The sequence below is a fragment of the Melozone crissalis genome, unplaced genomic scaffold (genome assembly GCF_028551555.1).
Source record: "Melozone crissalis strain CALT ecotype California unplaced genomic scaffold, PUWL_Pcris_2 ptg000041l_1, whole genome shotgun sequence".
NCBI classification, from domain to species: domain Eukaryota; kingdom Metazoa; phylum Chordata; class Aves; order Passeriformes; family Passerellidae; genus Melozone; species Melozone crissalis.
The window spans coordinates 2188668-2216166 of NW_026535819.1; the positions used below are offsets into that span (position 1 = coordinate 2188668).

The 27499-nt window shown below is 52.6% G+C and overlaps 4 protein-coding genes across 8 annotated transcripts in view; 2 read left to right on the forward strand and 2 right to left on the reverse strand.

Moving 5' to 3' along the window:
• Nucleotides 1-646: 646 nt before the first annotated feature.
• On the reverse strand, nucleotides 647-8648 carry LOC128942108 (protein CutA homolog). The gene is made up of 6 exons (XM_054284362.1): nucleotides 8568-8648; nucleotides 6312-6460; nucleotides 3634-3693; nucleotides 2388-2433; nucleotides 1374-1423; nucleotides 647-934 (listed from the first exon to the last, which is right to left on the reverse strand). The coding sequence occupies exons 1-6, from the start codon at nucleotides 8646-8648 to the stop codon at nucleotides 832-834; spliced, it is 489 nt and encodes a 162-aa protein (XP_054140337.1). The 3' UTR covers nucleotides 647-831.
• Nucleotides 8649-9952: 1304 nt separating this feature from the next.
• Nucleotides 9953-17361, forward strand: PSMD5 (proteasome 26S subunit, non-ATPase 5). Its single transcript, XM_054284361.1, has 10 exons — nucleotides 9953-10128; nucleotides 10285-10429; nucleotides 10985-11098; nucleotides 11806-11934; nucleotides 12574-12683; nucleotides 13021-13163; nucleotides 13611-13802; nucleotides 13986-14095; nucleotides 14548-14688; nucleotides 15147-17361. Exons 1-10 carry the CDS (start codon nucleotides 9956-9958, stop codon nucleotides 15402-15404), a joined length of 1515 nt encoding a protein of 504 aa, XP_054140336.1. The 5' UTR covers nucleotides 9953-9955; the 3' UTR covers nucleotides 15405-17361.
• A 90-nt stretch (nucleotides 17362-17451) lies between these two features.
• Nucleotides 17452-19280, reverse strand: B3GALT9 (beta-1,3-galactosyltransferase 9). Its single transcript, XM_054284359.1, has one exon. It carries the CDS (start codon nucleotides 19105-19107, stop codon nucleotides 17947-17949), a length of 1161 nt encoding a protein of 386 aa, XP_054140334.1. The 5' UTR covers nucleotides 19108-19280; the 3' UTR covers nucleotides 17452-17946.
• A 7502-nt stretch (nucleotides 19281-26782) lies between these two features.
• KCNT1 (potassium sodium-activated channel subfamily T member 1) overlaps nucleotides 26783-27499 on the forward strand; it is a 75230-nt gene continuing 74513 nt past the window's right edge. For all 5 annotated transcript variants that reach the window (XM_054284347.1, XM_054284352.1, XM_054284349.1 and 2 more), the window contains exon 1: nucleotides 26783-26940. In XM_054284347.1, the coding sequence (XP_054140322.1) occupies nucleotides 26819-26940 (122 nt within the window). In that variant the 5' untranslated portion in view covers nucleotides 26783-26818. The remainder of the gene's footprint in view (nucleotides 26941-27499) is intronic.

The following is a 27499-nucleotide window of genomic DNA, read 5'->3' on the forward strand; positions in this document are numbered from 1 at the left end:
TCTCTTTTTAGGCCGATGGGGATTTTGAAGTTTATAATGAATTTTCATTCTCAGAAGGAGGTGAGAATGTTCCAGAGTGGATGTAGATTGCTATTGGGATTAGGCTGATTAAGAAGGAGGTTTTGGCTGTGTTTGTAATTGTGTTGGGAGTGTTCTTGAGGTTGTTGGATAGAAGTGCAAATAGGATGGGGGTGGAGAGGGTTGCCAGGGTTAAGAGTATGAACGTATTTAGGACTAGTGAGAGGTCCATTACTTTCACTTGGACTTGCACCAAGGTGAGTGGCTCCTAAAACCATTGGATTACTATTATCCTTTATACCACTACCCGTGGTCCTGCTGGCACCTGGGCTCCCCGACCTGGCCCACCCAGCTCATCCCAGCTCACAGGGAGGGCTGAATGCTGCTGGGGTTTCTGGGGTTTGCTGGGGTTTGCTGGGGTTTGCTGGGGTTTGCTGGGGTTTCTGGGGTTTGCTGAGGTTTGCTGGGGTTTGCTGGGGTTTGCTGGGGTTTGCTGGGTGTTGCTGGGCTTTGCTGGTGTTTGCCAGGCAGGGTCAGGGCTGGCTGTGGGGACACACGGCACCGCCAGGCCACGGCTCCCGGCTGGAATTCGCTGCTGACAGCCCCGAGTGTCCTGACAAGAGCATCCTCAGGCACAGCTTTGGGTGCAGGCAGCCCTTCCCAGCTCATCCTGCACCGGCTCCAGGCTGCCCAGCGCTCAGGGACAGGCAGAGGAGTGGAGATTTCCCAGTCCCGAGCTCCTGTGTCACAGCAAACCCCAGAAGATAAAATCTGCCTTATGACTCCCCAAAAATGAGCGGTACTTTGTGCCTCTCAGTGCCGTGGGACGTTCTCCTCCATCCACCGGAGGTAGGCAGGGTTCCCCTGCTCGATGGGCAGGCTGATGATCTCGGGGATTTCAAAGGGATGGATGGATCTGAAGTGGAAACAGGCGCGGAGCAGCAGCACAGTCAGGAAGCCGCCCCAGCCCTGCCCGGCCCTCCCACACTTCAAAGCCCCCACAGCTCCTTTGTGCCACGTGGGAATTCTGCTCTGGGTTTGGGCTCACCGCAGACTGCCGGGGCTGGCCCCAAGCTGAGAGAGCCTCCCTGCCCCGGGAGCTGCAGGAAATCCTGTCAGGGAATGATAACCGGTGTGGGGAGCAGAATCCCTCCTCGAACCCAGCAGTTGGTATTTCTGCCACCTTTTCCTTTTTGCTGGTGCCATCTCTGGGCTTTTCTGGCTTGTGAGATACAGCAGGAGCACTTAACCCCCTCTGGGTGGGATGGGGCTCAGGGAATCCCCAAAGCTGGGGCAGGAGGTGACAGCCTACCTTGGATGGGACACCCAGTGCTCCTGTGGAGCCAGAGCCTCACCTGACGTAGTTGGACAATTCCCCTATTTTGGACGTCCTTGTTTTCACCAGCTGTGGAGAGTAAAAATCCAGAACAAACCTCAAGGGAGATGTGAGGGGATTGAGGGGTCCTGGTGTGCAGCTCCATTGTCCCACCCAGCATGGCCAGGGTGTGACAGGAGCTCTCCATGCACGACCAGGGTGTGACAGGAGCTCTCCATGCACATCCAGGGTGTGACAGGAGCTCTCCATGCACGACCAGGGTGTGACAGGAGCTCTCCATGCACGACCAGGGTGTGACAGGAGCTCTCCATACACAGCCAGGGTGTGACAGGAGCTCTCCATGCACAGCCAGGGTGTGACAGGAGATCTCCATGCACATCCAGGGTGTGACAGGAGATCTCCATGCACATCCAGGGTGTGACAGGAGCTCTCCATGCACAGTCAGGGTGTGACAGGAGATCTCCATGCACGACCAGGGTGTGGCAGGAGCTCTCCATGCACGACCAGGGTGTGACAGGAGCTCTCCATGCACAGCCAGGGTGTGACAGGAGCTCTCCATACACAGCCAGGGTGTGGCAGGAGCTCTCCATGCACAGCCAGGGTGTGGCAGGAGCTCTCCCAGCATGGCCAGGGTGTGACAGGAGATCTCCATGTACATCCAGGGTGTGACAGGAGCTCTCCATGCACGACCAGGGTGTGACAGGAGCTCTCCCAGCATGGCCAGGGTGTGACAGGAGATCTCCATGTACATCCAGGGTGTGGCAGGAGCTCTCCATGCACAGCCAGGGTGTGGCAGGAGCTCTCCATGCACAGCCAGGGTGTGGCAGGAGCTCTCCCAGCATGGCCAGGGTGTGACAGGAGATCTCCACGTACATCCAGGGTGTGACAGGAGCTCTCCCAGGGCTCCTCCACTCCCGGGGGATGGTCCCAAACCCAGCAGGTTGGTGCCACCCTCCCCAACTCTCCCTGCAGCTCCTTTCAGCTGGGGCCGTTTGCAGCAGGGGTTTTTGTGATGTAGGGAATGATCACTTACCAACAGTATTTCAGTGGATTCTTCCAGCTCCCCTTTCCAGAAATACCTGGATTTAAAAGAAAAGCAGCATCAGCAAATCCAGCTCTGCTGCAGCCACGCCAACCCTGGGGATCCTTTCCCTGCTTGGTGCTTTTTGCACGTGGCCATTTCCTTACAAAGCGGCTCAAGAAGCATTGCTGGCCCCAAAACTGCTGAGCACAGGGGTGAACACCCCAGATTTATGGACAGGAGCCGCCTCCAGAGGATTTGCCCAGGGGGGCAGATTTGTCAGGGCAGATTGGCTGGGCTGGGGTGGCTCTGAGCATGGCTGGGGGACAGTGCCTGCAGGGACAGTGCCTGCAGGCTGAGCTTTCCTCCTCTCTTTCCCTGCAGGAGAGGAGCTGCACTTCTCATGAGTCAGATGTGACCTTTGAAAGCATTTCCGCTGCCAGGAGCTGTCCTGATCTCATCTGCCTGCAGGGGAGGGCTCGGGCAGGGCAGGATCCTGGAGCAGGATCCAGCTGGAGCTGCAGGAGCAGCTCTGCTCTGCCCCTCTGCGCTTGTAGGAAAGGATGGACAAGACAAGGGGAAGAAGTTACTGGGTTTGTAGGAAATGATGGATTAGGGGAAGAAGGGCATTAGTGGGTTTGCCCTCTGCGTTTGTAGGAAAGGATGGATTAGAGGGAAAAGTGAGTTACTGGGTTTGCTCTCTGGGTTTGTAGGAAATGATGGACAAAGGGAAGAAGGGAGTTACTGGGTTTGCCCTCAGGTGGGATATGGGTTCGCACTGTGGGATCCCCTCCTGAGGGAAGCTGGGGTGGGATCTGCTCCTCACTTCTGCCAGGGGGTTTCTGTGAGGAAAAGCTGTTTTGGGGCTTTGCTGTTGAGGACACCTGCAGAGCAGGGCTGGGCCTGTTCCAAGGTCAAACCCGCTGTTCTTCCTGCCTGACAAAGCTGCTTCATTTTGCAAAAGCCTTTTCTGCTCCCTGTTTGGCTGCTTTTTAGAGTCTCTAATAACAGGCACCACGTCCTCAGGACCATAAACCCTAAATTGCTGGATGTCTGTGCAGCCAAGTACCCAATAAAGGAACGGGCAGTGAGAGCATCTGCCCTCCTCAGTGAGCACAGGGAGGCTCATCCCCGCCATCTGCAACAACAAACACACCCAGCAGCCTCTGGAACCGAGCTCTGTGTCCATCCCCTCCTTCCCTCCCTCCCTGCAGAGCCCAGGTTTGCTCCTCCTGGGGGAATGCCCAGCACTACTCACAGGGCCGAGCTCTTGGGCAGGATGTTCACACAGGCAGCCAGCCTCCTGTCCATGATGGCCCTGGGGACACAGGGGGACACTCAGTGCCAGCCCACAGCTCACCCCAGCCCTGGGACATTCCCTTGTCAGCTTTGACACGGGAGACACTGAATTTTGGGTTACTTATTACGCTGAGAAAACAAAGGTGAACTTTGGCTGGGGATATTTCAGATCAGGGCTCTGGGACCCTCCCTGTGCTCAGGAGGGACTTTGGGGGCTGCTCCTGGCCTGGAGGACCCTGCCCAGTGCCAGCCCCTCTGGCTGTGGGGTCACCAGGGCAGGGACTGAAATGTGGGACCACAAAAACCCAGCCTGGCTTTGTCTGCCCCTGTCCAGCTGTGCCCCTTCCTCCCAGAGCAGCCTGAATGTGCATCCCAAATTAAAAACATCAAGGTTTTCCAACCCAAAATATCCTAGAAAGCTGAAGCCCAGGTAGATTCCTTCCCTCCATGAGTTGAGGGCTGTTTGTTATTGCAGAGCTGCTCGGGAAGAAGGGACACCTCAGAGATTACAGAGCACTGAAGCAGCCTCAGGGAGGAGTTTTAGAAGAAAGGAAGAAGGGTTTAGAAGAAGGATTTTTGGAAGATTTTTAGAAGAAATGCTGTGTTTGGTGAGCAGAGCAGTGTCTGGCCCCTCTCACAGAGGTGGCAGCTGTCCCACAGGCAGGGCACCAGTGACCCCACCTTGGTTTAGCACTGCTTTGGGGGACCATGGCTGGAGAGAAGGAGCCCCCCAGGATGCTCAGGGCTGTTTGGGCTGTTTGCTCCCACCATGTGCAGGCAGCTCCAGGCATTCAGTGCTCCTGGAGCATCTTGAGTTAATCTTCAGAGCAACAAAGTGCAGCAGCACGAGCAGAGCCACCCCTGCTGTGCCTGTCGTGTCACACATGGCACAAATCAGTCTGGATCTGCTGCCTGCAACTTGCAGCTCCTTCAGCACAGGAACCTTTTGGTTTCGGTGCTCTGTCCCCATAAATTGAGATCCTGAGATCCTGAACTCGGTCCCAGCAAGCTGAGCAGCAGCAAGAGGCCACCAGGGGAACAGAGGACATTGTGAGAAGCTGAATGTGATCTGTGGAAAATGCCTGCATAATACATGATGGCTTTGAGTTGGGTATTTAATTGTGTGTTTCTTTGCCCTGAAGTGAGACAGATGAAATATTAATAAGCAGAAAAGCAAAGAAAATGATAAACACAGATCTAAGGCAGCAGTGGGGGCTGGGGGGGGGTGCTGGGCAAGCTGGGTGAGGTGCAGTGGCCACACCACCCAGCCAAGGGGGTCAGCTCCCCCTACGACCGGACAGAAGGTCTTGAGATGCTGAATTCTACCTGCAGCTCTTCTGCTTTCCCAAAGCTGCAACCCCTTCTCCTTAAACCAGTGGAAAATTTCCTTGCAGACTGATCCATGTGAGTGCGGGCTCCACTGAGCAGTGCAAAGGAAGAACAAACACAGGAAAAGGAGTGGGGGAAAATGAGTGCAGAAGCCCTGTGTCATCCCCTGCAATCAGGGCTCGCTGCTCCCAGCTCCAGAACAAAGGAATAATTACTCCACCAGTAAAACCACAACCAAAGTACACATATCTCAGCAAGGGGAAGTGATTTATCTCCTCTCCCTTCCCTGCAAGATGAGCAACAAGGAGTGGAAAGCATTTGCAAAGCTGCTAAGATGAGGCATTTTCAGGAACTGAGGCTCTTTTCACCAGGTACAGTTGCTCCTTTTTTTTATAGGAGACATCGAGCAGAGCAGACATAATTCTATTTGAATTCCTCAACACAGTTGCAGTATTTAAGGTGACACAAACTCCCTTTCAGTAGGCTGTCAGTTCCTGAGCGTGTCTGGGAGCCCTTTGCTGGGATGGAGGGGTTTTGGCAGCAGGAAAACAGCGCAGGAGGTGTTGCAGGAAACTCCACGGTCCATCATAAACACTTCCCAGGCAACACGGGTTCAGTTCTTTGAACAGACCATCCATTGAGGCAGGGCTGACAGATGTGTGAAAAGAACTCTGCATGCAAAATATCACCCTAAGTGTCTCACATATTGAAACAGAAGGAGAAAATCGAGGGAAAGCCCTCATTCCCTGAGGTTTGCCTGGTGAGCAGAGACCTCAGAAGTGTTTGTTGTGGACCCTTTTCCCTTTATTTTCATGTCAGAGCACTGTGCCTTGTCTCTCTCTGTAAATATCCCTCCTGGCATTTTGTTGTCTAGAGAGGAATAAAGACTGTGGCAATCAGAGAACATCAGCTTGGAGCCTAATCCACCTGAGAACCCAGAAACTCAGGGTTCTTGGAAAATGCAAGGCAGTGAAATGCATGGAGAACTGCTTGCTGTTACCATGGCATTGGCTCCAGAGGCAAATGCCAGCTTTCCTTGGGACAGAGCAGCTCTGGGCAAGGGCTTGTGGTGCACTCAGTGGAAAGGAGCGTGGATGGGGTATTGCAGAATGGTTTGGCTTGGGAGGGACCCTAAATTTCATGTCACTGCCGTGGTTAGGACACCTTCCTCTATCCCAGTTGTTCCAATCCCAATGTCCACCCTGGCCTCAAAACCCTGCTGCTCTGGGCACCCTGAATTGCCAAGGCCAGGGGGACAAGGATAAATTCAGCTTTGCTGCAGCCCCTGCAGGGGTGGTGTGGCCGTACCTGGCGATGTCCCTGGCGATGTGCTCGTTGAGGCAGGTGACAAACACCACCGAGTGTGTCCCTGGCACGTAGCTGCCCGTGAGAGCCGAGTGCAGCTGCAGAGCCAGGCCCCGGAGCAGGGGGTGCAGGAGCAGCAGCAGCGCCAGCACCTCGGAGAGAACACCAGGGGTGGTGGGAGGTGAGATATTGCACGAGATATTGCACTTGGGAAACAGCACTGGCACTGTCTGGCGCTGGAGGGACATTTCTCAGCATTGCAGGAACAGGTCAAATTGAATTAACTAATTAATTAATTGAATTAATTCAGTTTAACCGGTTCAATTGGATTAAGGTGAGGATTCTCAGGTGAGTGCATCAAGGGGAGTGCTCAGGTGAGTGAATTAAAGTGAGAACCTGCTCCTAGAGGGATTAATTCCCCTCCTAAGGGCCAATCTCATGCTCAGGGCAGGACAGGGGCACTTCTGAGGCTGTATCAGCCCAGGCCCCAACTGTGGGAGGTCACCCCCAGACTAATGGGGGTCCCAGACCCCATCCCAGCAGCCAGGATGGGCTTTGTACAGGAGAATGAGGAGGTAAGACATGGAATGGGGAGGTTAATCTGGAGGGCTGAGCAGCAGCTGAAGGATGGTGCCACTCTGGGCTGCAGCGCCTTCCCTTTGTCTTTTGTTTTGTTTCTGACATAAACAGCATCTGGCCCTGGTTCAGCTGCAATGATTTTAAAAATGCTAAGAATATATCCCTTTTCCCCCCTTATTTTCACCCTCCTTTTTCCTCTGAAAAACCTGCCATTACAGCACTAATGTAGAAATCTCTCCCTTCTATTTCTTTACTTTTTAAAATTGAATTAAAAATCTCTCTTGTCACCACAAAGCCAGGAGCTCCTTTCCATTTGGAAAATGACTGATGTGCTGTATTGCTTGTCTCCTCTTTCCCAATCCATTTGAGGAAATATTCTTTATTACCACAAGACTTCTCATCATAATTTTTAGAGCTCCTTCTGTGCTCCTTTTTTTCCCACTAAGCCATTTAACAAATATTATACAACAAATCCCAGAAGCTCCTCGGTGAGTTACAAGCCAAGCAGAGATGTGCTGCTGTACCTATTTTTCCAGATTAAAATGTAATCATGCTCCTTGCTCAGGGAAAAAACAAACATCCAACCTGTTCAGCCTGATGATCATTAATCTTCTTGTAAAATCTTCCTCTTCATGTGATGAGGAAATCCCCAGGATCATTTGTGATTGAATATTGGCACAAACATGAACACTACCTTGTTTTTTTTCTGGTGTTTCCCACCTTTTTTATGAAAAGGAAGATTTTCCACCCCTTTTTTTCCAGAATAATTGTATTTGCTAAGGGATGGTGCAAAAAAGGAGTGAAACATCAGGATTCCTGCCTGATAAACCAATTAAACTCATGATTGCTAAAATACTGAAGTGAAAGAACTGGAAACATCCCTGTGAGGATTTAAGAACTTCACAGAAAAACAGAAAATGCCAGTTTAGTGCAGAGAGACTCAGATTTCTGCAACACTTCTCCTGGCTTTGGTGAGCTATAAACCGCTTTAGGTTTAGACCCTGCCAGGATTTTTGCCTGGTTTTGACAAGATTCTGTTAAAAAACCCCAACTGAACAACCCCATCTGAGCACAATTTGTGGCAATGCTGAGCGTAAAAAAACCTGAAAATTTGCCTTTCTCCCAGCAGATAGAGGGAGTCCCCCCCTCCTGCACGATGGCTTTGGGGAGAGGTTTGCTAACAGAGGCACACACAGATATTGCCATGGTGGGTTGGTGTGGGTTGGGGTCTGTTGTGCTCCCCAGGGATTGTCCCAGGATTGACCCCCATCCCATCCATGTGTCCATCCCTGCATCCATCCCAGCCCCATGTCCGTCTGTCCTCATGTCCATCCCCATCCCAGCCCTGTGTCCATCCCAGCCCTGTGTCCATCCCCATGTCCACCCCATCCTTGTGTCCATCCCATCCCCATGTCCATCTATCCCCATCGCATCCATGTGTCCATCCCTGCATCCATCCCAGCCCCGTGTCCATCCCTGTGTCCAACCCAGCCCCCTGTCCATTCCATCCCTGTGTCCATCCTCATCCCAGCCCCGTGTCCGTCCCGTCCCCGTGTCCATCCCCGTGTCCCTCCATCCCTGTGTCCATTCTCGTGTCTGCCCATCCATCTCCGTGTCCATCCCCATGTCCCTCCATCCCCGTGTCCGTCCCCGTGTCCGTGTGTCCATCCCCGCACTCACCAGCAGCGCGGTGCCGCGGCCGGCCCGGGCCCAGCCCTGCGCACCGGGGGCCATCGGGCAGCGCTGCCTGGGCCCCTCCATGCCCGGCGTTCCCTCCACCTGCCGTGCCCGAGCCGGGAGCGCCGCCGGACACAGCGCTGGCTCCTCCTCCTCCTCCTCCTCCTCCTGCTGGCCTTCCTCCCGGCCGGGCCCGCCCGCTGCGGGGCTGCGGGACCGGACCGGACAGCGCGGTGTGCCCTGCTGCCACCGCCGGGCCGGGGGACAAATACCGGCCTGGGCACCCCAAAGTGGGCCCAGAGCCCGATCGGGGCTGGGCACCCCACACTGGGCTCAGAGCCCCGAGCTGGTGCCGAAGTTTCCAGGTGGTCCCTCAGTGCCAGCCCCGGAGCCCGTCCCGGTGCTCTGAGACACGCTGACCCCATTTGTCACTTTCGCTTCCTTTTCCCTGTCTATAAAATGGTAATTTTCTCAGATTTCGTCTGTTTGGGGGTCTCTGGATGGAAACCGCCGGGCAGCGGCTGAGTCCCGGCGGTTTTTGTACCCAAAATCTCCCGGGAGGAACGCGTGACAGAGCCGAGCGCTGTTTGTCCCACGTTGGAACTTTATTGTCCCCCGTGTGACTTTTCACTGTCCCCCTGTCTGTCCCCACGATCTCTCAGCATTCCCTCCTTGCCAGCCCGCAGGACCCGCCTGTCTGTCTGTCACAGGTTTATTTGACGGAATCCTGCGCGGAGCTGGAGGCACAAAGTTACAGGAGTTATCTGACAGCATCGATTTGTTCGCAAAACGTGAGAAAAGGAGGGGGTGGCACGTTCTCCGCACCGGGAGCTGCCCCGGGCACGCACCGGGATGGGACCGGCTGTTCCTGCGCTCTCGGGATCGGCGCTTTCCCTCCCCGATCCGGATAAACGCCGTTTATCGCAGCTTTGCCAAAAAACGGCGACACTGTGCACCGACCTCCGGCCCCGCTCAAGGGATGGAGACCGACCAGGCCGACGGGACCACGACCCCCTCGTTACCGGGGACCCCGCCCCCTCCTCATTACGGGGGACCCCGCCCCCTCCTCATTACCGGGACCACGCCCCTCCTCCTTACTGGGACCCCGCCCCCTCCTCCTTACTGGGACCGCGCCCCCTTCATTACCGGGGCCACGCCCCTCCATTACCGGGGCCACGCCCCTTCCGCGCACAGCCAGCCAATAGGATGGAGCCGGGGGGGCGTGACACGCGGACATTTTGTTTACATTTTGCCAGACGCCAAAGGCGCCCTTAGCAAAGGCGCGGCGGTTGCTAAGGGTGACGCGAGTTCTCGCGATATCCCCGCCCGGCCGTCGCTACGGGCGACGTGAGTTCACGCGAGACTGCCGGGAGGTGGCGGAGGCGGCCAAGATGGCGGAGGCGGCGGCGGAGCTGCTGGAGCGGGCGGCGCGGCGGGACGCGGCCCTGGAGGAGCTGCGGGCCCTGCGGGTCGCCGTGCAGGCCGTGCCGCTCGCCGCCCTCCGCTCCCGCCTCGCCGAGCACCACCTGAGGGCGCTCTTCGGCCTCCTCGCCGTCAATGACCGGTGAGCTCCGGTGGGCCTGCCCCGCCCCGCTGCTGTTCTCCCGGAGCGGGCGGTCCCGCCGCCTCCCCGGCTCATTCCCTGCCCTCTTTCGGGCCGGGAGGTGGCACAGCGGTGTTCCTCTCCTCAAGGGCTCGCTTTTCTCTCCGTCCCGCGCAGGGAACAGGTGTCCGCGTGTGTTTCCATCCTGGAGAGGCTCCTGCAGGCCCTGGACCCGCTTTACGTGATCCAGAGCCTCAGGGAGGAGCTGCACAAGGGCCTCTTCCACCCCGATGACTCCGTGAAGATCCTCGCCATGTCCCAGGTACAGGCTTTCCTCCAGGAGAGGACAGAGCTCTGGGTTAGTCCCCATCTGCTCTTTCCTGCCTTTGTGATAAAAGCAGGAATTGTGTCCTACGCTTGTGCCGTTTGGGGTAATTATTGTGCACTGTGTATAATGCTTTGTGATATACCAGTAATAATGTCCAAAACTATGTCCTGACAAAAGCAGGTTGTGAATAAAACTTCTGCCACATGTCCTAGTTAAAGCTTTCCAGGCCAGCAGGTGATAGAAGAACTAAAAGCAGCAAAAATTTGATATTTAGGGTATTTTACACTATTATGGAAACACCAAACAGGCTGTGGGAGCTCGACACTTGCTGCATTGATTTTAAAGAAAAGGATTGTGGGGTGTTGTGGTTTGGGGTGGATTTCTAGAAGTTCAGCTGAGAGCAGCTGCTCAGGTGTTGTCCAGTTGAGTTTTATCCAAAGACCTCAAAAAATTGTGACTCTGGTTTCTGTTCAGCTGCTCCAGTGCTTGAGTATCCTTACAGTGGGAAAGAATTTGTCCTCATGTTATTTTCTGTGTGTCTTTGATCAGGTTGGGAGGATTGTTGAGGACTCAGCTGCTGTCCCAGAGATTCTGCACAGCCCTGAGCTGTTACAGCAAATCATAAACTGCATTGGAGAGGAGAAAATAGCAGTGGCCAAAGAGGTAAAGGTGCCTTTGTTGACCCATAGCTGTAGTTAATAAAGAGCTAAAACCTGATAGTCTTGGATTTTCTTCTCTGTGTGATTTGTTCCTTTTTAATAATGTGGAAAATGCCAATCACTTGTTTTTAAAATTTTAAAAAATTAATAGTAATAAAATGGTGATAAAAATAGTAATACAATTAGAGTAATAATCATTTGGATAATTTGAATTAGGTCAGTATGAGACCATAGAAACAAAGAGTTATGGATGGCAGCACAAGCCTGAAAAAGGACCCACAGTTAGCAGAGAATTAACCCTTAAAAACAACAGCCTGTTGCATATTCATACACCTCATACATGATGCATAAATTCCATTCAAACACAGGATTGTCTCTGGTCATCTTCAACTTCTTCCTCTGAATCCTAATGGGAAGAAGTTCATTTCTCCTGATAATGGAGCAATTAATTCTCTTTCTCTGAAAGATTCAGGTGTCCTGTGGCTGCTATCTCACTGAGAGTCCTTTCTTTAAAATAAAGTATCCTACATAGCACAGTTTCTATTTTAACATTTTGTTATAACCTAAAACTGTATTTAACACACTACTCAAGGGAATTGATACAGCATTACTTTCAAACATAGCACGTATAATATTCATTTTTATATTTGTGAAAAGCCAATCATAAAATATGTGTTTTTTCACACTAACAAGCTCTGGTTTTGCTTGCAGGCTATCAAATCCCTGTCCAGGATAGCCCAGAGCCAGGAGGGGCTGGAGGCTCTGTTTGGGAGCAGCTTGCTGGGGGACCTGAGGAGGGTCATGGCCACCAGTGACATCGTTCGCTACCGGGTCTATGAGGTACAGGGCTCCTCCTCTGCTGCTCTGCTTCCAGCCTGCCTTTTGTGGCTTTTACATCATTGTTTCTCACTGCTTCACCCCCTTTCCTTCGTGTCTGTGTTGTACCAAAACTAGAAAGGAGTGGGAAATGACATCATGAGAGCCCCCATGCTGCAGTAACTTCTCTTTCTCATTTGTGTGAATTGCTGTTCGTTTTCTAACTTGTGGTGCCTAAGGCATTGGAAGGGCTACACAGTAAAGGCACCAGAAAGTGTTTGTTTCTCTGAAAATAAAAGTAAAATACTCAACTGTAGCCTCTTGACTTTTGGATGTGAAGTGCTGCTAAGAGTTTTGGAGAGATGCCAGCTGTCAGTCTAGAGATGTTTGGCAAAGGAGGAATAACACAATTTAATCATTCTAGAGCTTAATGGGGATAGCACAGGAAGAGCTGATTGTGAATAGAGATCAAATTCAAGTGCTGGAAACTTGGAACTCCTTAAGAAGTTGCTTCAGGCAGACATTTGGGTTAATAATAAAAATGTTGTTAAATGTGATTCCATATTTAATATATGTAAGGTTAACTAGCACAGAAGATGTATTTAGCTGTTGCAGTGAATTATTGTAATGTTTTTATAAACTGTCCTTTTTGCTTTTATTTAGTTAATTGTGGAGATTTCATCAGTGTCAGCAGAGTCTCTGAATTACTGTGCCAGCAGTGGGTTAATCTCGGAGTTAATTGGGGAGCTGACTGGAGAGGATGTGCTGGTCAGGTATGTTGGTGAGTGTGCCAAGGACATTTCCACCACTGTTAAAACTCTAACAAATGTATTTGTGTGTGTTTCTATAAAACGAAAAACGCTGTACCTGCCTCTCCTTAAACTGTCTTGGGTGTCAGATAGTTCATACCTTAATGGAGTGATAATTACCGTGTCTGGCTGCAGCAGAAACATTTTCAAGCTCTTTCCCAGATCTAAAGAGCTGAATAGTTGGGATAATTTGGGTTTCTTTGCTAGGATTGTGTCCTATGGGTGTGGTTTCTTTTTGTTAATCACTGAGTGCTTCAAGCCTTACTGAAACAACCCCAAATCTGGTTTTTTGGCGTTGCAGGGCCACGTGCATCGAGATGGTGACAGCGCTGGCCCACAGCCCGCAGGGCCGGCAGTACCTGGCCCAGCAGGGAGTGATCGACAAGATCTCCAACATCATCCTGGGGGCACAGTCTGACCCCTTCTCCAGCTTCTACCTGCCAGGTGGCACTGAATTCCTCCTTGCCAGCCTTTGCTGCTTGCTTTGGTGCTGGGTTAAATGGGCAGCCCTGCCAAGCCTCTCTGCTGAAAGCTCAGGGGAAATTCTGAGTATTAGATTGTCCCTCAGTGTTTTTAAATATCCAATATTGTACATATCCAGTCTGAAGGATGTTCCTCAGTAAGATCTGGACAGACTGTGCTGTAGCTTTAAATTCTGTGTTATTGTAGCCTTTTTTAGGAGTACAAACATCATGAATTAAGCAACAGTCAAAATATTTGGCTTGTTGCTTAGTTCTGTCTTTATTTTGAGCTCTTTACCAACCAACACTGTTCAGCCTTAATACCACATGTTTAGGAACAAATCAGTCTCATGTTAATGTACATTTAATTTTGCCGTTGCTGAAGTTGCTGTTCTTCCACTCAATGCTTTTTTTGGTTTTGTTTTCTCAGGATTTGTTAAATTTTTTGGCAATCTGGCTGTTGTGGACAGTCCCCAGCAGATCTGTGAGCGCTACCCTGTCTTTATGGAAAAGGTCTTTGAAATGGCAGAAAGTCAGGATCCAACCATGATTGGGGTGGCTGTGGACACACTGGGAATCCTGGGATCAAATGTGGAAGGCAAACAGGTTTTACAGAAAACCAGTTAGTATCTTCTTTATTTAATAATACTTTATAATATTTGAGTTGGTTTGGGGTGATACACAAAGGAATGGAAAAAATATTCACTTATCTAATGAATAAATTTATATTGTAACTGGTGGGTAACAATACTCCTGTAGAGATCTGGCTGAATTAATTAAGAGCACTTTGTTTTTGTTTTGAAAGGAAGTAGATTTCAAAATCTCTTAAGCAAAATGGGGCACCAGGCCAAGAATGCCCCCACCGAGTTACGGCTCCGCTGCCTGGATGCCATTTCATCCCTGCTTTACTTGCCTGTAAGTTGGGCTTTTTTTGTCTTTGTTTTTTCTTTAAATCTCCAAGAATGCAATCATCACACACCTGAGTAACTGTGGGAGACATTTTGCAGCCTCTAGGTTGGGTGGCAGTGGTGCTTTCAGTGTTCTGAGTCGTGGATTTACTGGTTTGAAATTCCCTGGTTGGTTTGCTGAAGGTTTGGGTTTGTTTGTAAGGTGCCAGGTGTTCTGAAATGTTAATAAATGATAAAGTCAAGACTTCATTGATGAGGGAATGAGAGTAAGCAGGTTCACATCCTTGTGCTCAGAGGGATGGGGGCAAACTGCTCCAGTCCCTGTGGTCTTAACCCAATCTCCAGGGATCTGGGTTAACAGTGTAGCTCTAAAGAGGTGATTAAACCATTTGAACACATCCCAAAAACCTGAAAGCCTTTCATAATCCTAATCAAACTCTCATTTTTGTGATTATGCAGCCAGACCAGCAGACAGAAGACCTTTTAAGAATGACTGAATCCTGGTTCACATCCTTGTCCAGCCAGCCCCTGGAGCTGTTCAGGAGCATCAGCACTCAGCCATTCCCTGATCTCCACTGTGGGGCTCTACGGGTCTTTACTGTGAGTGCTTTTGGTTTGAAACATCAGGGGGGGGACTTGTGGTGCCCTTCAGTCTCAGATTTATTTATTTCTTCAAAGTGAATACCACCAACTTCTAGTTGAAGTGGTCAGAAAAAGGCCTTGTTCCTCAGGCCCCACTTGGCTTCCCCATTTAAATGATGCAGCAGACACATTATGTCTGTAATGCTAATTTTCTAATAAATTGGAGAGGGGGATAAAAAAGGCAAGAGCTGTGCTCCAAGGTGCTGCTTCTCTAGCAGAGACACTGCTGTGATAATTCCCTCAAAACTCTGAGCTCTACTTGTTCTCCAGTGTTAAACCCTGCTGCTTGATTTGAGTGGTGGTTTCTTATATTATTTAATTTTTCCTGTTCCTTGTCCCTGTACTAAAACCCTACTGTGTAACTGCTTTTTTTAAAATGTTCCCCCCACCTCTCACATCTTTTGTTTCCTGTTCAGGCCATTGCAAACCAACCATGGGCCCAGAAGCTGATGCTGAGCAGCCCAGGGTTTGTGGAGTACGTTGTGGACAGATCTGTGGAGCCTGACAAAGCTTCAAAGGATGCAAAATACGAACTGGTGAAGGCCCTGGTGAACTCCAAAACCATTGCAGAGATCTTTGGCAATCAGTACTACCTGAGGCTCAGGGCTTACATGCTCGAGGGCCCCTATTATGTTCAAGCAGCTTCTACTACAGCTGTGGAAGGAGCAGAGTAATGTCCTGGGTGTCTGGGGTGCCCCTCTTGCAGAACACAGTCCTGGCACAGGTGTTGAGGTACAAGGTGTAAAAACTCTCCACACTGGAGGTGTCTCTGTAAAGGAGTGTGAAGGTATTTTGACTCTTATTTGAAATGAGTCAGGAGAGCAAATTAAAGGTTGTTTGGTATTTCCCCCCTAAAATGTCGTGGCAGAAGTTCCCTGTGTGCCTCATGAGGCAGGTAACCCAGGTGAGCACTTGGCAGCTGCTGGCTGTTTTATTTGGCAGAATTTATCAGTGTTTGTTTCAATTGTTCTTGGGTTTGGAGTTTCTGTTGTGTTTTCTCAGTAGGTTACAGTTCAGTTAAAAAAAAAACCACCAAAACACCTCAAGGTTTGTAACCTCAGATGCTGCCATAATTTATATTCTTTTTTAATTCCTTTTTTTACCTGCCAGAGTTGGCACTTGCATGGAACACTCTGTTCTGTCAGAATCCTGTTGCTGAGTAAGTGACAGTGTCCACATGAGGGAGTATGGACTGGATTCTCTTGTTTTCAACCTGCTGGATGTGAGTCTTGCTGGAATAAATAATCCTAAATATTGTTTACATTTTCTGCTGAGGATTTAAAAAGAAAAAAAGGTTTTTAGCCCTTTTAGAAACAAATCATTGCACTCTGTAGGGATCAAACCCACCAGGGAGCTCTGTGTCCCTGGCTGGCTGTGCTGTGGGGTGGCAGCTCAGTTTAGTGGCTGGAGCACTACAAGGCTATTCAGAACCAAATCTTGAATTGTTTACACTATTTTTTAACAGAGATGCAATTTTTTAAAGTGTTATTTAAAGAAATGTGGTATTTTAGTTACCTGAGTTAGATCATGAAAAGGGATGAGAACACGGAGCTCTTGTGTGCAGGGAGTGAATGAAGTGGGAGTATGGAAATGTGGCATCTTGAGATGTTGGAATCTTCTTTTGAAGATGCCAGAGCTGTGGCAGAGAATCAGGAGTGGCTGGGCACTCCATGGTGTGTGTCTTTGCCCATAAACAGAGACCACAGGGTATTTCTGTCAAAGCCTTGTATTCTTTTTGTTGAGGGGGAGCAGAATAAAACAAGAAATTAATACTTTGGGGCTTTTTTTAGTAAAGTGTGGCTGTGGGGAGCCCTGTCCTGTGTCCCTGTGCTGCCAGGGAAAGCAGGGGGAGCTGTCCTGCAGGAACTCTGGCTTTGCCTGAGGTAGGTGGAGGTGCAGCTGGCATTGCGTGCCAAAAATTGCTGCCAGGAGAGCTCAGAGGAGCTGGGGGAGATCCCTTAATGTTTGCTAAGCTGTCTAAATGCAGGTGAGGTGCCTTGTTCCCCAAGATGTCCCTGAGATGTCATCCTGCATCCCAATGCTGCTGCTTTTACCCTCAATGTGCCCAATAAAGATCTGCCAGTGAGAAATGCACTGCAGTGTCTCATGGCTGGAGAGAGCTCAGGAGCTCCATGGATCCTGCATCCAGCAGACACTTTAAAGCACTAAAAAGGAAATAAAAGAGTGTACAAGTCCTTAGCTTGCACTTGTTCTGGGCAGTTCAGCTCTGTTATTATAGGTGGCTTTGTGTGCTGGTGGCTCTGTGCAGCCATATGCTGAAATGTCAGTAAAAGAAATCAATATATAAACCTGTTCTGCAATTCATGAGCCTCTTCCATGTGTGTTTTCAGCTGGTGCTTTTGAAGGCTACTCTGTGTGCTGAGTATTTAGCATCTGCTTTGCATGGTACATTTGCCAAAGACAATATTTTAGAATGTGCAGAGATGCCAAACAAGGGGATTTTTTTTATGTATACACATATGCTTTATTTTGTTGAGCTTTGAGCTCAGAGTTGATTGATTAATTGATCACTTTCCCCTTATTACTCAGAGGCAGTTCCCTGCCCATGCTGTACATTGCCATATGGATTACATGCTGCTGCTGTAGCTGATATAAATGACAATTTTGAAATGTGTTGTTTTTGTCACCCCCCCTTAAAGTAACAGGTGGAAATAACTGAGGAAAACCACAAAATGGAATGCTGGAGAATTGAGGTGACATGCTGAGGTAACATTTGGTTTCAAAAACCCAAAAATCCCAAACCAAACCTTGTCATTTGATGGATGTTAACAAACAGCTTTACTTGAGGAATTTCCATGATGGCTCAGTGTCTGTTCCTGCTGGAGCTGCTCTGTTTCCCTCTGAACCAGCCTGCTCAGAAGCAGCTCCTTTTGTGCATGGAAAGCTTCCCCTTTGTTCCAGAATTCTTTGGAAGTAGGTGATGCCTCACTCACATAAAAAAGGAGTTTTGAAGACTGAAAAGTGTGAAAAGCCATGGATATAGACAAGTCTGCTGGAATATCCTTTTTTAATTCCATGCATGCACTTGTAGGTACTTAGAGAGGCAGAGGACATCCAGTTCTGCTCTGTCACACTGTAACAGTGAGAATCCATTTGCTGCTGAAGGGAAAAGAGCAAACTTTGGGAGGGCATCCTTTGTACAGGATAACACAGATGATGAAAGAAAATCCAGCCTCTTCATGCAGGAGTTAAGCATTAATTGACAAAATGAAGGAGCTCATTTTTTATCCTGTCCAAGCTGAACTGTTTGAAGTTCTCAATGTAGGTCAGAACCTTGCAGGACACCAGGCTGTAGTAGGTTTCCAGTAGGGAGCAATCCTCCCCATCGCTCGTTTCCTTCCAGTCCGTAAATAGCTCGTCCTCCCTCATGGCAGAAGAGGTGAAAATGAATTTGTAGCAGCAGGGGTTGTAGCTGATGTGCTTGTTCCCAGCAAAGCGGGAGCTGTGCCTGGCACTGATGCCAGCTCTCTTGGCACAGACCCCTACAAAGGCAGCGGGGGGCAGTGCCAGGGGCACCTCCCTGGCAGCCACGAAAACCTTGCGGGCCGCGTCCTGGGACAGGAGGAAAGCGCTGCCGTGGCAGAAATCCGGGTAGAACTGCTGGGGGTACAGATGGATGGGGACAAAGCCGGGGCTCTGGGGGTCCCTGTCGGGCACTGCACGGTGAACCACCCTGCCCAGGTAGATGTCCTCCTGCTGGGTTAAGCTCAGCAGGTAGCCAGCCAGGCTGGGAACACCCACAAACACGTCCTGGGCTGTGTGAAGGATGAACCTGGCACGGGGACAGAAAATCACCGTCCACTCCACGCTCATCAGCATCTTCTGTGTCTGTGTCTGGGGGGAATCGATGAAACTGCCCTCAATAATGTCTCTGTGCCTTTGGGCCTCCTCCTGGATCTCCAGCTGGGTGCTTGCTGAGGCTGCCTTCCCTACAGCAAACACAGTGAGCACACTGTAAGCCCTGGAGGCCGTGGCGTTGCCCCAGGTCTGCCTGATGGCGTCACGCCTTGTCCTGTTCTCCGGGCTGCTGCACACAACAATGAGCAGGAATATCTCCTGGTTGGAGCAGGTCACTGCACTGCTGCTGCTGGAAGAGAGGTTGGCCTCCAGAGGATCCAGATCCAGCTTCCTGGCCCTGTCCCTGATCTCCAGAGCCTTAGCATCGGTGTAGGAGAGGGGCAGGGACTGCAGGAAATATTGCTCCAGTAAATCTGCCCCGAAGAGCAGCAGGTGGAAGAGCAGCACATTGCAGAGGATGAAGCACCACTGGTGTGTGCGGAGCCTGCACAGCGTCAGCTGGAACAGCAACAGGGACACTGAACTCTCCTGTCTCTCAACCCAAAAGATTTCCCTCATTTTACAATATAAGCATGCAAAGCAATCACTTCTAGACTGGTCTTTGTATTATTAGTGTGAGTTTTTTTCTCCTAGAAACTAAGAAATCTGCTTGAGGCACAGTGAGATCCCAAACTCGGAAGGATGTTACCGTGTTGAAACTCTCTGTGCGTCCATGTGTGGAAATACTGAAATATTACTTACTATGAATAATTTTTGACTATTTTTAACCTGTTACTGAAGGCTTGAGGTGCCCCTTAATCTGTCCTTGAAGGACAACTTGTGTTATTTGGCCTGACCCTGCCCTATGAAAGCTGTCAGGGTTAGAATCCAGAGGGAAAGGCAGGGTTGGATGGGGCTTGGAGTAATATGGCAAAGTGGAAGGTGTGCAATGAGATGATCTTTAAGGTCCCTTCCACCCCAGTCCTGTGAAAGCTGTAGGGGGCTGCAGCACTTACCTGCATCGTGCCGGGAGCTGTCCCTGCAGCAGGGGCTCTCTGGGCACTGTCTCCTGGCTCTGGCAGGATCTGGGTCTGCAGGATCCAGTTACTGCCCAGTACCTGCAGCCTGTGCCTTCCACCTCACCTGCCTGGGCACAGGAAAGATGATCCCCGGGGCTGATCATGTTGCAGGCACATAAAACACAAAGCTAACAAAACCCTGGCCTTTCCCTTCTTTAATTTCTGGGAAATAACTGAAGCAAATGCTGGGGCTCGCTTGGTCAGAGGAACCCCTGCTACTGCTGAGTCTGTCCTTGACCTGCTGGCCCTGGGGGTTGTGTTTGTCACAGCTGTGCCATTGTGGTGTTGGTCCCCCAGTCTGGGGCAGTTGCTGGGCTCTGCATCTCCTGAGCTGGAGCTTCGGGGTGGGGACTTGTGGGGTCGCCTCGTGAGGGGTGGGAGCTTGTGGGATTGCCTCGTGTGGAGTGGGAGCTTGTGGGATTGCCTCGTGTGGGGTGGGGATTTGTGGGATTGCCTCGTGTGGGGTGGGAGTTTGTGGGATTGCCTCGTGTGGGGAGGCCCCCCGAGGCCGTGGGTGCTGCTGGGCCGGGCTGGCTGCAGCCCTGGGGCTCTCCTGGCCAGGCTGTGCCTCGGCTGCTCCTCAGGCTCCGAGTGTTGCTGTTGGCTCAGCCCTGGCTGTGCTGGAGCCACGGGGGCTGGGGAGCCACAGGGGCCTGGAAGTGCTGCAGGGGGAAGTGCCAAAGACGCCACAAACAGGATGGAGCTGTCAGCAGGGGACAGTTGGCTTTGGCACTGGGGCTGGGGAGCACTGAGGGGAGAGGGGCTCTGGGATCCCAGCAGGGCAGGGAGGGTTGGGGGGTGGCAATGCTGCTGTTTGAGGGGTGGGTTGGGGTGCTCAGCCTTGGAGCGGCTCCAGCCTCCTTGGGAGAGCAGGGAGATCGTGGTTTCTGTTTAATTCTGAGATTTCTCAGAGGTCAGGGTGCGTTTCTGTTCTGCATCCTTGGGTGAAAGGAGAGCACAGCACTGCTCTGGTTTGTCTTGGCTGGACCATTGCAAGGCTCCCTGCAGCATCCTCAGGGCAGCCTGGATTAGCCCAATGTCCCAGGGACATGGAGGAGAGCTTTGATTTCTGCCTTGAGGGCTCCAGGGTTAATCCCCAGCTCTGGCTGAGCTGCTTAGCTCTCCCAGCTGTGTTGATAAAGGGAACAGAGGAATTACAGAAGAAGCCAGGTTCCCAAAATCTGCTCACAGCTTGGAAGTGCATCTTACCCCACTGAAAAACCCCAAAACACTCCCAGTGTTCAATTCCCAGTGTGTATTTCTGCTTCAGGCTCTCCAAAAAGAGGGGAAACTTCCCCAGGGCTCGTGTGTCAGCTGGGCCACAGCTTCATCCAGCCCAGCCTCACACTACAATCCTCACAGAAGTTGTGCTTTGAAGCTGGGTGAGCTGTCAGCACGGGAAGTGTCAGTTAAATGTGTGCCCTGAAATAAAAGGCTAATAAGGAAGTTTTTTTCATGTACAATAATACAGCCCTGCAACTCCAGATACCCATTCTGGGGAAAAAAAAAATTCCTTCTTTGAAGATATTCTGTCTCCAGCTGAATCATTTAATTAGCAAATAAATACCAGTGTTTGAAACCTCTCACATTAAAAATGGAATATCTTTAGAATAATAAAATAATAGTAATAATCAGCCCCACGTGTGTATCATCCCTGGTGCAATTAGGCCCAGCGTGGTGCTGGCAGCCCTGCTGAAGCCATTCCTTTAGCTCTGCTCTGTGGTGGCAGAAGCACCTTTGATACCAAATATATAAAATTAACCCTCCCCAGCCAGGGCACAGGCAGCTCTTGGATGTGGGTTTTTATTTATCCACAGAGCCTGGTGGAGTCCCTGGGAGAACGCTGAGGAGCAGCAAGGCAGGGAATGCTGGAGGGGAAAGTAAGTGAGTCTCTGAGCTCCAGGAGGTTTGCCTGGGGGTGATCCCTCCATCACCTGTAGCCCCAGGTTTCAGCAAACACAACACCAGCAGCTCAGGTGTGACCTAATCTCCCTTTTCAGGAGGGTGAAATGAAGCTCTTTTGGGGAAATCTTCACTCCCAGGGAGATCCAGGAGTTTCCTGGACAGGAATGAGTGCAGGACCCTGGAATGGCTGCAGTCAGGTCAGTGGGGATGGGAACACTGTTCCTCAGCTGCACTGAGACCCTGCACAGTGCTGGGGGTGTAAATCAGGCAGTCAACCAGGAGAGCAGATTTTCCTGAGCCACAGGGCTGGAATTTGCTGTCTGTGAGATGTTTTCACATTTTCATTAAATTTTATGTCCATGAAAAACCTCATTGCAGGAGCAGGGATGAAACACTGTGAGCAGCTTGAGCTGTCCTAAAGCTGTGAGTGCTCAGACTGGAGGGTGTTTGGGTTTGATTTTTTGGAGAGTGTTTATTTTGTGATACCCAAAGGTCAGAGCAGAGCTGCCAGGAGGGTGGTGGGAGATGCTGTTGAGCAGGAGGAGCCCAACCTGCAGCTCCTTAAACATCTCCCAAAGGCTCCTGGCTTCCCTCCCAGTGCTGGGAACATTTGGAAGGGGGAGCAGAGCCTGGCTTCCCTCAGCTCTGCTCCACTTCACTCTGTGGAAATGCGAAGGCTTTGGATGACGCAGCGTTCTCGGGAGATGGAGCAGCAGAGGGGGATGGATGGGGCTGGTGGATGGGGAAAATCCAGTGAAAATCAGGTTTCCCAATATGAATTTGTTCAAATGTGAAAGCTTGAGCTCAGCCTGCCCTAGATGTCCCTCTGGGCAGGGTGGGCACCCCTCTCTGTGCCCACCATGGTGCCCTTGATGCTCTCAGGCTCTTCCCAAAGCCGGCTTGATTCCCACAGGCAGCTTTGCAAATTTTCTCTTGCTGCCTCCTGCTCCAGGGACGGCTCAGAACCCCTCTTGGAGCCCACCTGGCACAACATCCCTTTCCACCAGGCATTCCCTGTGCTCTGATGGATTCACCTGTCTCTCAGGCTCAGAGATGCCCCTTGTCAGTCCAGCAGTCCCCAGCCAGGATGCTCTGGGAACATTTTCCAGAGTGTTTTGGATGCTACACAAAGGATCCCTTTTATTCCGAGCTGCCTTTTGCAGCTTCACCAGCACACACAGACCTGAGAGCACGAGGGGCTGCAGAGGGACCTGTCTGGTTTTTAATAACAGCATCAGTTGCAATAAATAGAGATGGCTGTTTAGTCTTAGTCACCTAATAGCAATGTTTGTGCTTGAAGACATGATTCAGCTCTTGCAGGCAGTTCTTCACCTCACATTCTCCATGGGGTTTGGGAAATGATGGAAGAAGAGGCTTTGTAAGAGTTCTACAGTGTGTTTCACTTGTTATTTGATATTTAATGTCCCTTTGGGCATTAAATAAAAGTAGGAAGCTGAAAACCAAGCCAGCAAACCTGAGCACTGTCAGAGCAGACAAACATCTCTGTGGCTCCCAAAGTGCAGATGAAGGTGTCTTTGCCTCTGATTTAATGGCTGGGTTGATGAGACTAAACCCAAGTCTTTATAGCCAAGCTTCCTGCATTCTTCTTTGTGTTTTGCATACATCAGTCTAGGAGTTACAGAGCTCTCTCCTTTTTTATGGTAAGTTTGATTATTCCTTCTTGAGATTGCTGACAGCTTTGACAATTCCCTACCTCTGCATTCCTGGGTAAGACAGCCTCAGCCCCCTGTGTGTTCTGCAAGTGCTGCATTGAGCCTCAGAGCCCTGAGTTTAACAAGAGCTGAGTGGAAAGAGCAAAACTCGTGTGAAATGCTGAGTTGTGAGGCCACAGGGCCGAGCAGGTTCCCCAAGTGCTCTCCCTGCCAAGATGTCAACTTGACACTAAAGCTTATTTTGCAGCGGGCCTGAAGTTTCCTTGTTGTTACTAATTCTCAGACTGTGCCATGTGAGTTGCTTTTTTGATGCTTTCTTGGTGCTTTTTGCCTTGTCCTTTCATTGCCTGCAGGCTGTATCTGTGCCTGGCAAATGGAGACTCACTGAAATTCATTTGACACGCACAACATCCGCAGCGCCGGAGTCTGGGCTCGGGCTCTGCTCTGATTAAATTCCCTCCACGCTCTGACAACGTTTCCAGCTGGGAGCAGATCTGCTGCTGCTGTTCCTGACGCCTGTGGCTGCTCTGCCCTGCGCTGGGCATTTCTCCTGGGAGAAATGGGAGAAGTCTCAGCTGGAGCATTTCTCCTGGGCACCTCCTTGATGCACCCGAAAAGGCAAAGCTTGCCCAAGGTCGTGGGGGAAACAGGAGCTGGATGCAGCTCCTGGGGTTTCAGTGATGCCCCATCCCACCCTCTCCAGCTGCTGGATGGATCCAGCTGTGCTCCTGCTGCTCCCCAGGGCTGGGAGGGGCTGCAGCCCCCCAGGCTGGTGGGGCTGTGCCCATTGCCCCCCCGGCAGGGGTTATTGGGGGCTGGAGCAGCACAGGGACCCCCTGACACGAACCCCTGGAGCCCTGTGGGTCGCTGGACACGGACGATGTGCTCTGTGCATGACGACTTTCTCTCGCTCTCGCCTCTGACTCATCCCACTGGTGCCTCCCACAGGTTTATTTATTGTTCTCCCAGACGCAGGAACAGCAGAGTTGAGTCTCCCTGCCCTGTGCCAGGCCCCTCCTCGGGCAGCTGGGCTGGGATGTGTCAGAGCAGCCTTCAGCAGGGCCTGTCCCTGCTCCCAGCCCTGGGGGTTCTCAGACAGAGGGTTTGCCTCGCCTGGGAGCCCCCTGTGCTGCCCCCCGAGCCTGGAGAGCAGAGAGCTGTGTGCTCACACACAGCACCCGGCTGTGGAAACAGCACTTGGCATCCTGGGGTGTGCCCATCTCTGTGTGCTGCTCATCCCCTGCCCAGGCAGGGAGCAGCTCCTTGCTGAGAGAGTGTGCTCTCCTGCCCAGAATTTGGCAGGAATGTCGGGGTGCAGCTCCTTGCAGTGTGTGCTCTCTGCTCAGGATCCGGCAGGAATGTTGGGGTGCAGCCCCTTGCAGTGTGTGCTCCCCTGCCCAGGGTCTGACAGGAATGTTGGGGTGCTGAGGGGCTCCCCAGCTGAGCTGTCGGGACTGAGGGAATCAGGAGAACAGCCCTGTAGTAGGAGGTACATGAAATCCTTATTAATTGTGTTTTGTGACAATGTCTGCTGGGAAATGAGCGCTTGTAGCACCGATAGCATTTTGGGGAGTGCTGCAGCGAGGCAGGAAGGACCAGCTCAGCCCCCAAAATTCTGAACAACACCTTTGCTGAGGGCACTGCCCTGCCTTTCCCTCATGGTTTCAGGGATGTAGGGAATTGCTCTGTGCTGGAGTTGGGAGCAGTCCCCAGGCCCAGAGCTCTTTCCTCAGGCAGGATGCCACCAGATCGCTCAGCTTGTCCCTGTGGTGGCCTGAGCTCACTGGGATGGCACCAATGTCAGGCAGAACCCTCCCCACTCTGCCATTCAAACTCCAGCATTTGGATGGGGATGTCCTCTTCTTCTGGCTCTTTCTCTTTCATTTTTCATATCTCTCGGCATCTGACTGTTTTAAAAAATTCCTCCCCCACGCCTGTGTTATCACCCAGCATGTCAATACGCTGCTGTGCCACCCACCCCTCTCCTCGCCGAGCTGCACGTTGACACTTCGCACCAGATAATGTGAGGCAATTAGTGAATGGAGAATAACCTTCCCTCTTCAAAGCGGGCTGGGCTGGGCAGCATCGCACGGGCGGATTGCAGGGGGAGCATTAATTGCTTTTCTCTCCGGTGACTCCTGGTGTAGGAGAGTCCATATGGAGAGAGAGGAGGAGGAGGAAGAGATGCTGCGGGAGAAACAAAGTCTGCGGTGCTGGAGAGAAGCGCAGAGCGCAGCGCATCGAGCGGGGGCACTTCCCTCCGGCTCCGGGGGCTGGGGCACGGCGGGGGCTGCGGATCCGCCGGGTGCCCGTGGATCACACCCGTGCGAGGGTGGGGGGACCCGGGTCAGCGGGACTGGAGCTCCGGAGGGAGAAACCAAAGCTCTGGGAGCAGCGGGGTCCCAGCGTGGGTGGCGTCACCTGCCCTGGGTGGCACTGAAGGGCTGGGGTGACTGAGGTGGCGCTTGGCACAGAACACAAGGGGCTGTGTGGCCGCTGTGGGAACAGTTCTTTAACGGGGTATCTGACCACCAGCCCGGCTCCGGGACCCCAAAAAATGACACCACAGCGAGCTGCCCAGCGCCTACACAACGGCCTAGGCTCGGAGAGAGGAAAGGAGAAGGAAGCACAAAGGAGAGGAGTGGGGCAGAACTCCCTGCCTGTGCCGGGGGCGCTCCCTTTGCAGCCGCTCATATCTGCCAGGGGACACAATTTCGGGGCGCTTCACATTTGGCCACGCCATTACTGGCGGCACCTCCTGGCACACGGAGCTGAGCTCGCAGGGGACGCACCTTGGAGCCCATCCCGTTAACCCTTTCCTGGCGGATGCCGGCTCGTTTCCAGGCTGCCCACGCTGTCCCTGGCCCGGGGCCATTCCCCAGCGGGGCCGTGTTTTTGCAGCAGGGCTCCCCGGGAGGATGAACGCTGCCGGCCCGGCCGCGCAGCACGGCGCAGGAATTGCCGGGGCTTGGCCGCGCTGTTTGCTTTCGGCACAACCCCGAGGCGCAGCAGCGCTCAACACAAATATTTGTGTGGGTAGTGGAAAAAAAATCCAACCAAATTAAAAAAAAAAAAAGAAAAGGAAATAAAAAAGAAAATGAAAAAAAATAGAAAAGGAAAGGAAGAAAAGAAAGGAAAAAGGGGAAGAGAGGAGAAAGGAAAGGGGAAATGATGGGGAAAAGATAGGGAAAAAGGAGAGGGGGAAGGAAAATAAAGGAAGCCACCCAAAGGTCGTGCTGAGAGGGACGCGGACCGGGGGATCACGGGGTTGCTGTCCCAGCCCGGGGGTCGCGGGGGCAGCTCCGGGGGAGGAGGCGAGCGCGGCCGCCGGTGCGCGTAGGGCGGAGCCCGGCCCCGCCCGGTGCGCCCCGCCCGCCGGTCCCGCCCTTCCCCGCCCCTCCCCGCTCATCCCGCACCTGTTGCCGCCCGCTCCCCGCCGCGCTCCCCGCGGAGCCGCCCGGCCCCGGCATGCGGAGCTCCCGAGCGGCCCGCGGGCTGCCGCGGCGGCGGCACCGGGGCGCGCCGTGATGGGCGGCGGGCGGCGGCACCGGGACGGCGGCGCTGGCTCTGCCCCTGCCCGCGGCCGGCAGCCCCCGGCCCGCGCCCCCGGCTCTGCCCCGCCTCGGCGCTCCGATGCCGTTCTCGGGCGAGGAGCGGAGCCTGCAGGGGATCTACAAACCGGCCGAGGGGCGGCCCGTGCGCTCCGAGTGCTACACCAACCGCTCCTTCGTCTACGACGATGGCAGCGCCCACAGGTACCGGGGCTGGGGAGGGTTCCCGGGACTGCCGTGGTGGGGAGCGGTGGGGCCGCTGCAGCGCGGAGCTCCCGGGGCGGCCGGAGCGGCCCCTTCCCCTCTCGGGGCAGGCAGGACCCCCGTGCCCCGTCCCCGCCGCTCTCCCGGTGCCCCGAGCCTGCAGGAAAGTTTCTGCGGCGCTCGCAGGCCCGGCCGGGTCCCTGTGGGTGCAGCACCTCGGGAAGCTGCCTGGGGATGGGGACGGGGCGCTTGGAGCCCCCCGAGCACTCCCATCCTTCACGGGAAGAGGGTCCGTGCCGATCCCTCTGGGTGTGCTCCGGGCTGTGAGGCTGACGCAGGGCTCGGGTGAGCCCCAGAGCCGCCCCAAAGCCAAGGGGCACCCGGAAAATACTGCATTCCTGTAGGTGCTGCCCGGCCCCTGCTCCATCCCTGGGCTGGGTTTGTGCCGAAGTTGCCGTGTCCGGTGTGAGGGAGGGGCTGCTTGAGACCAGCGGGACTCAGTGCCACCGTCCCCTCGTGTCTGGCAGCAGCACCTGTTCCTCACAAGTAGTCCTTGCCA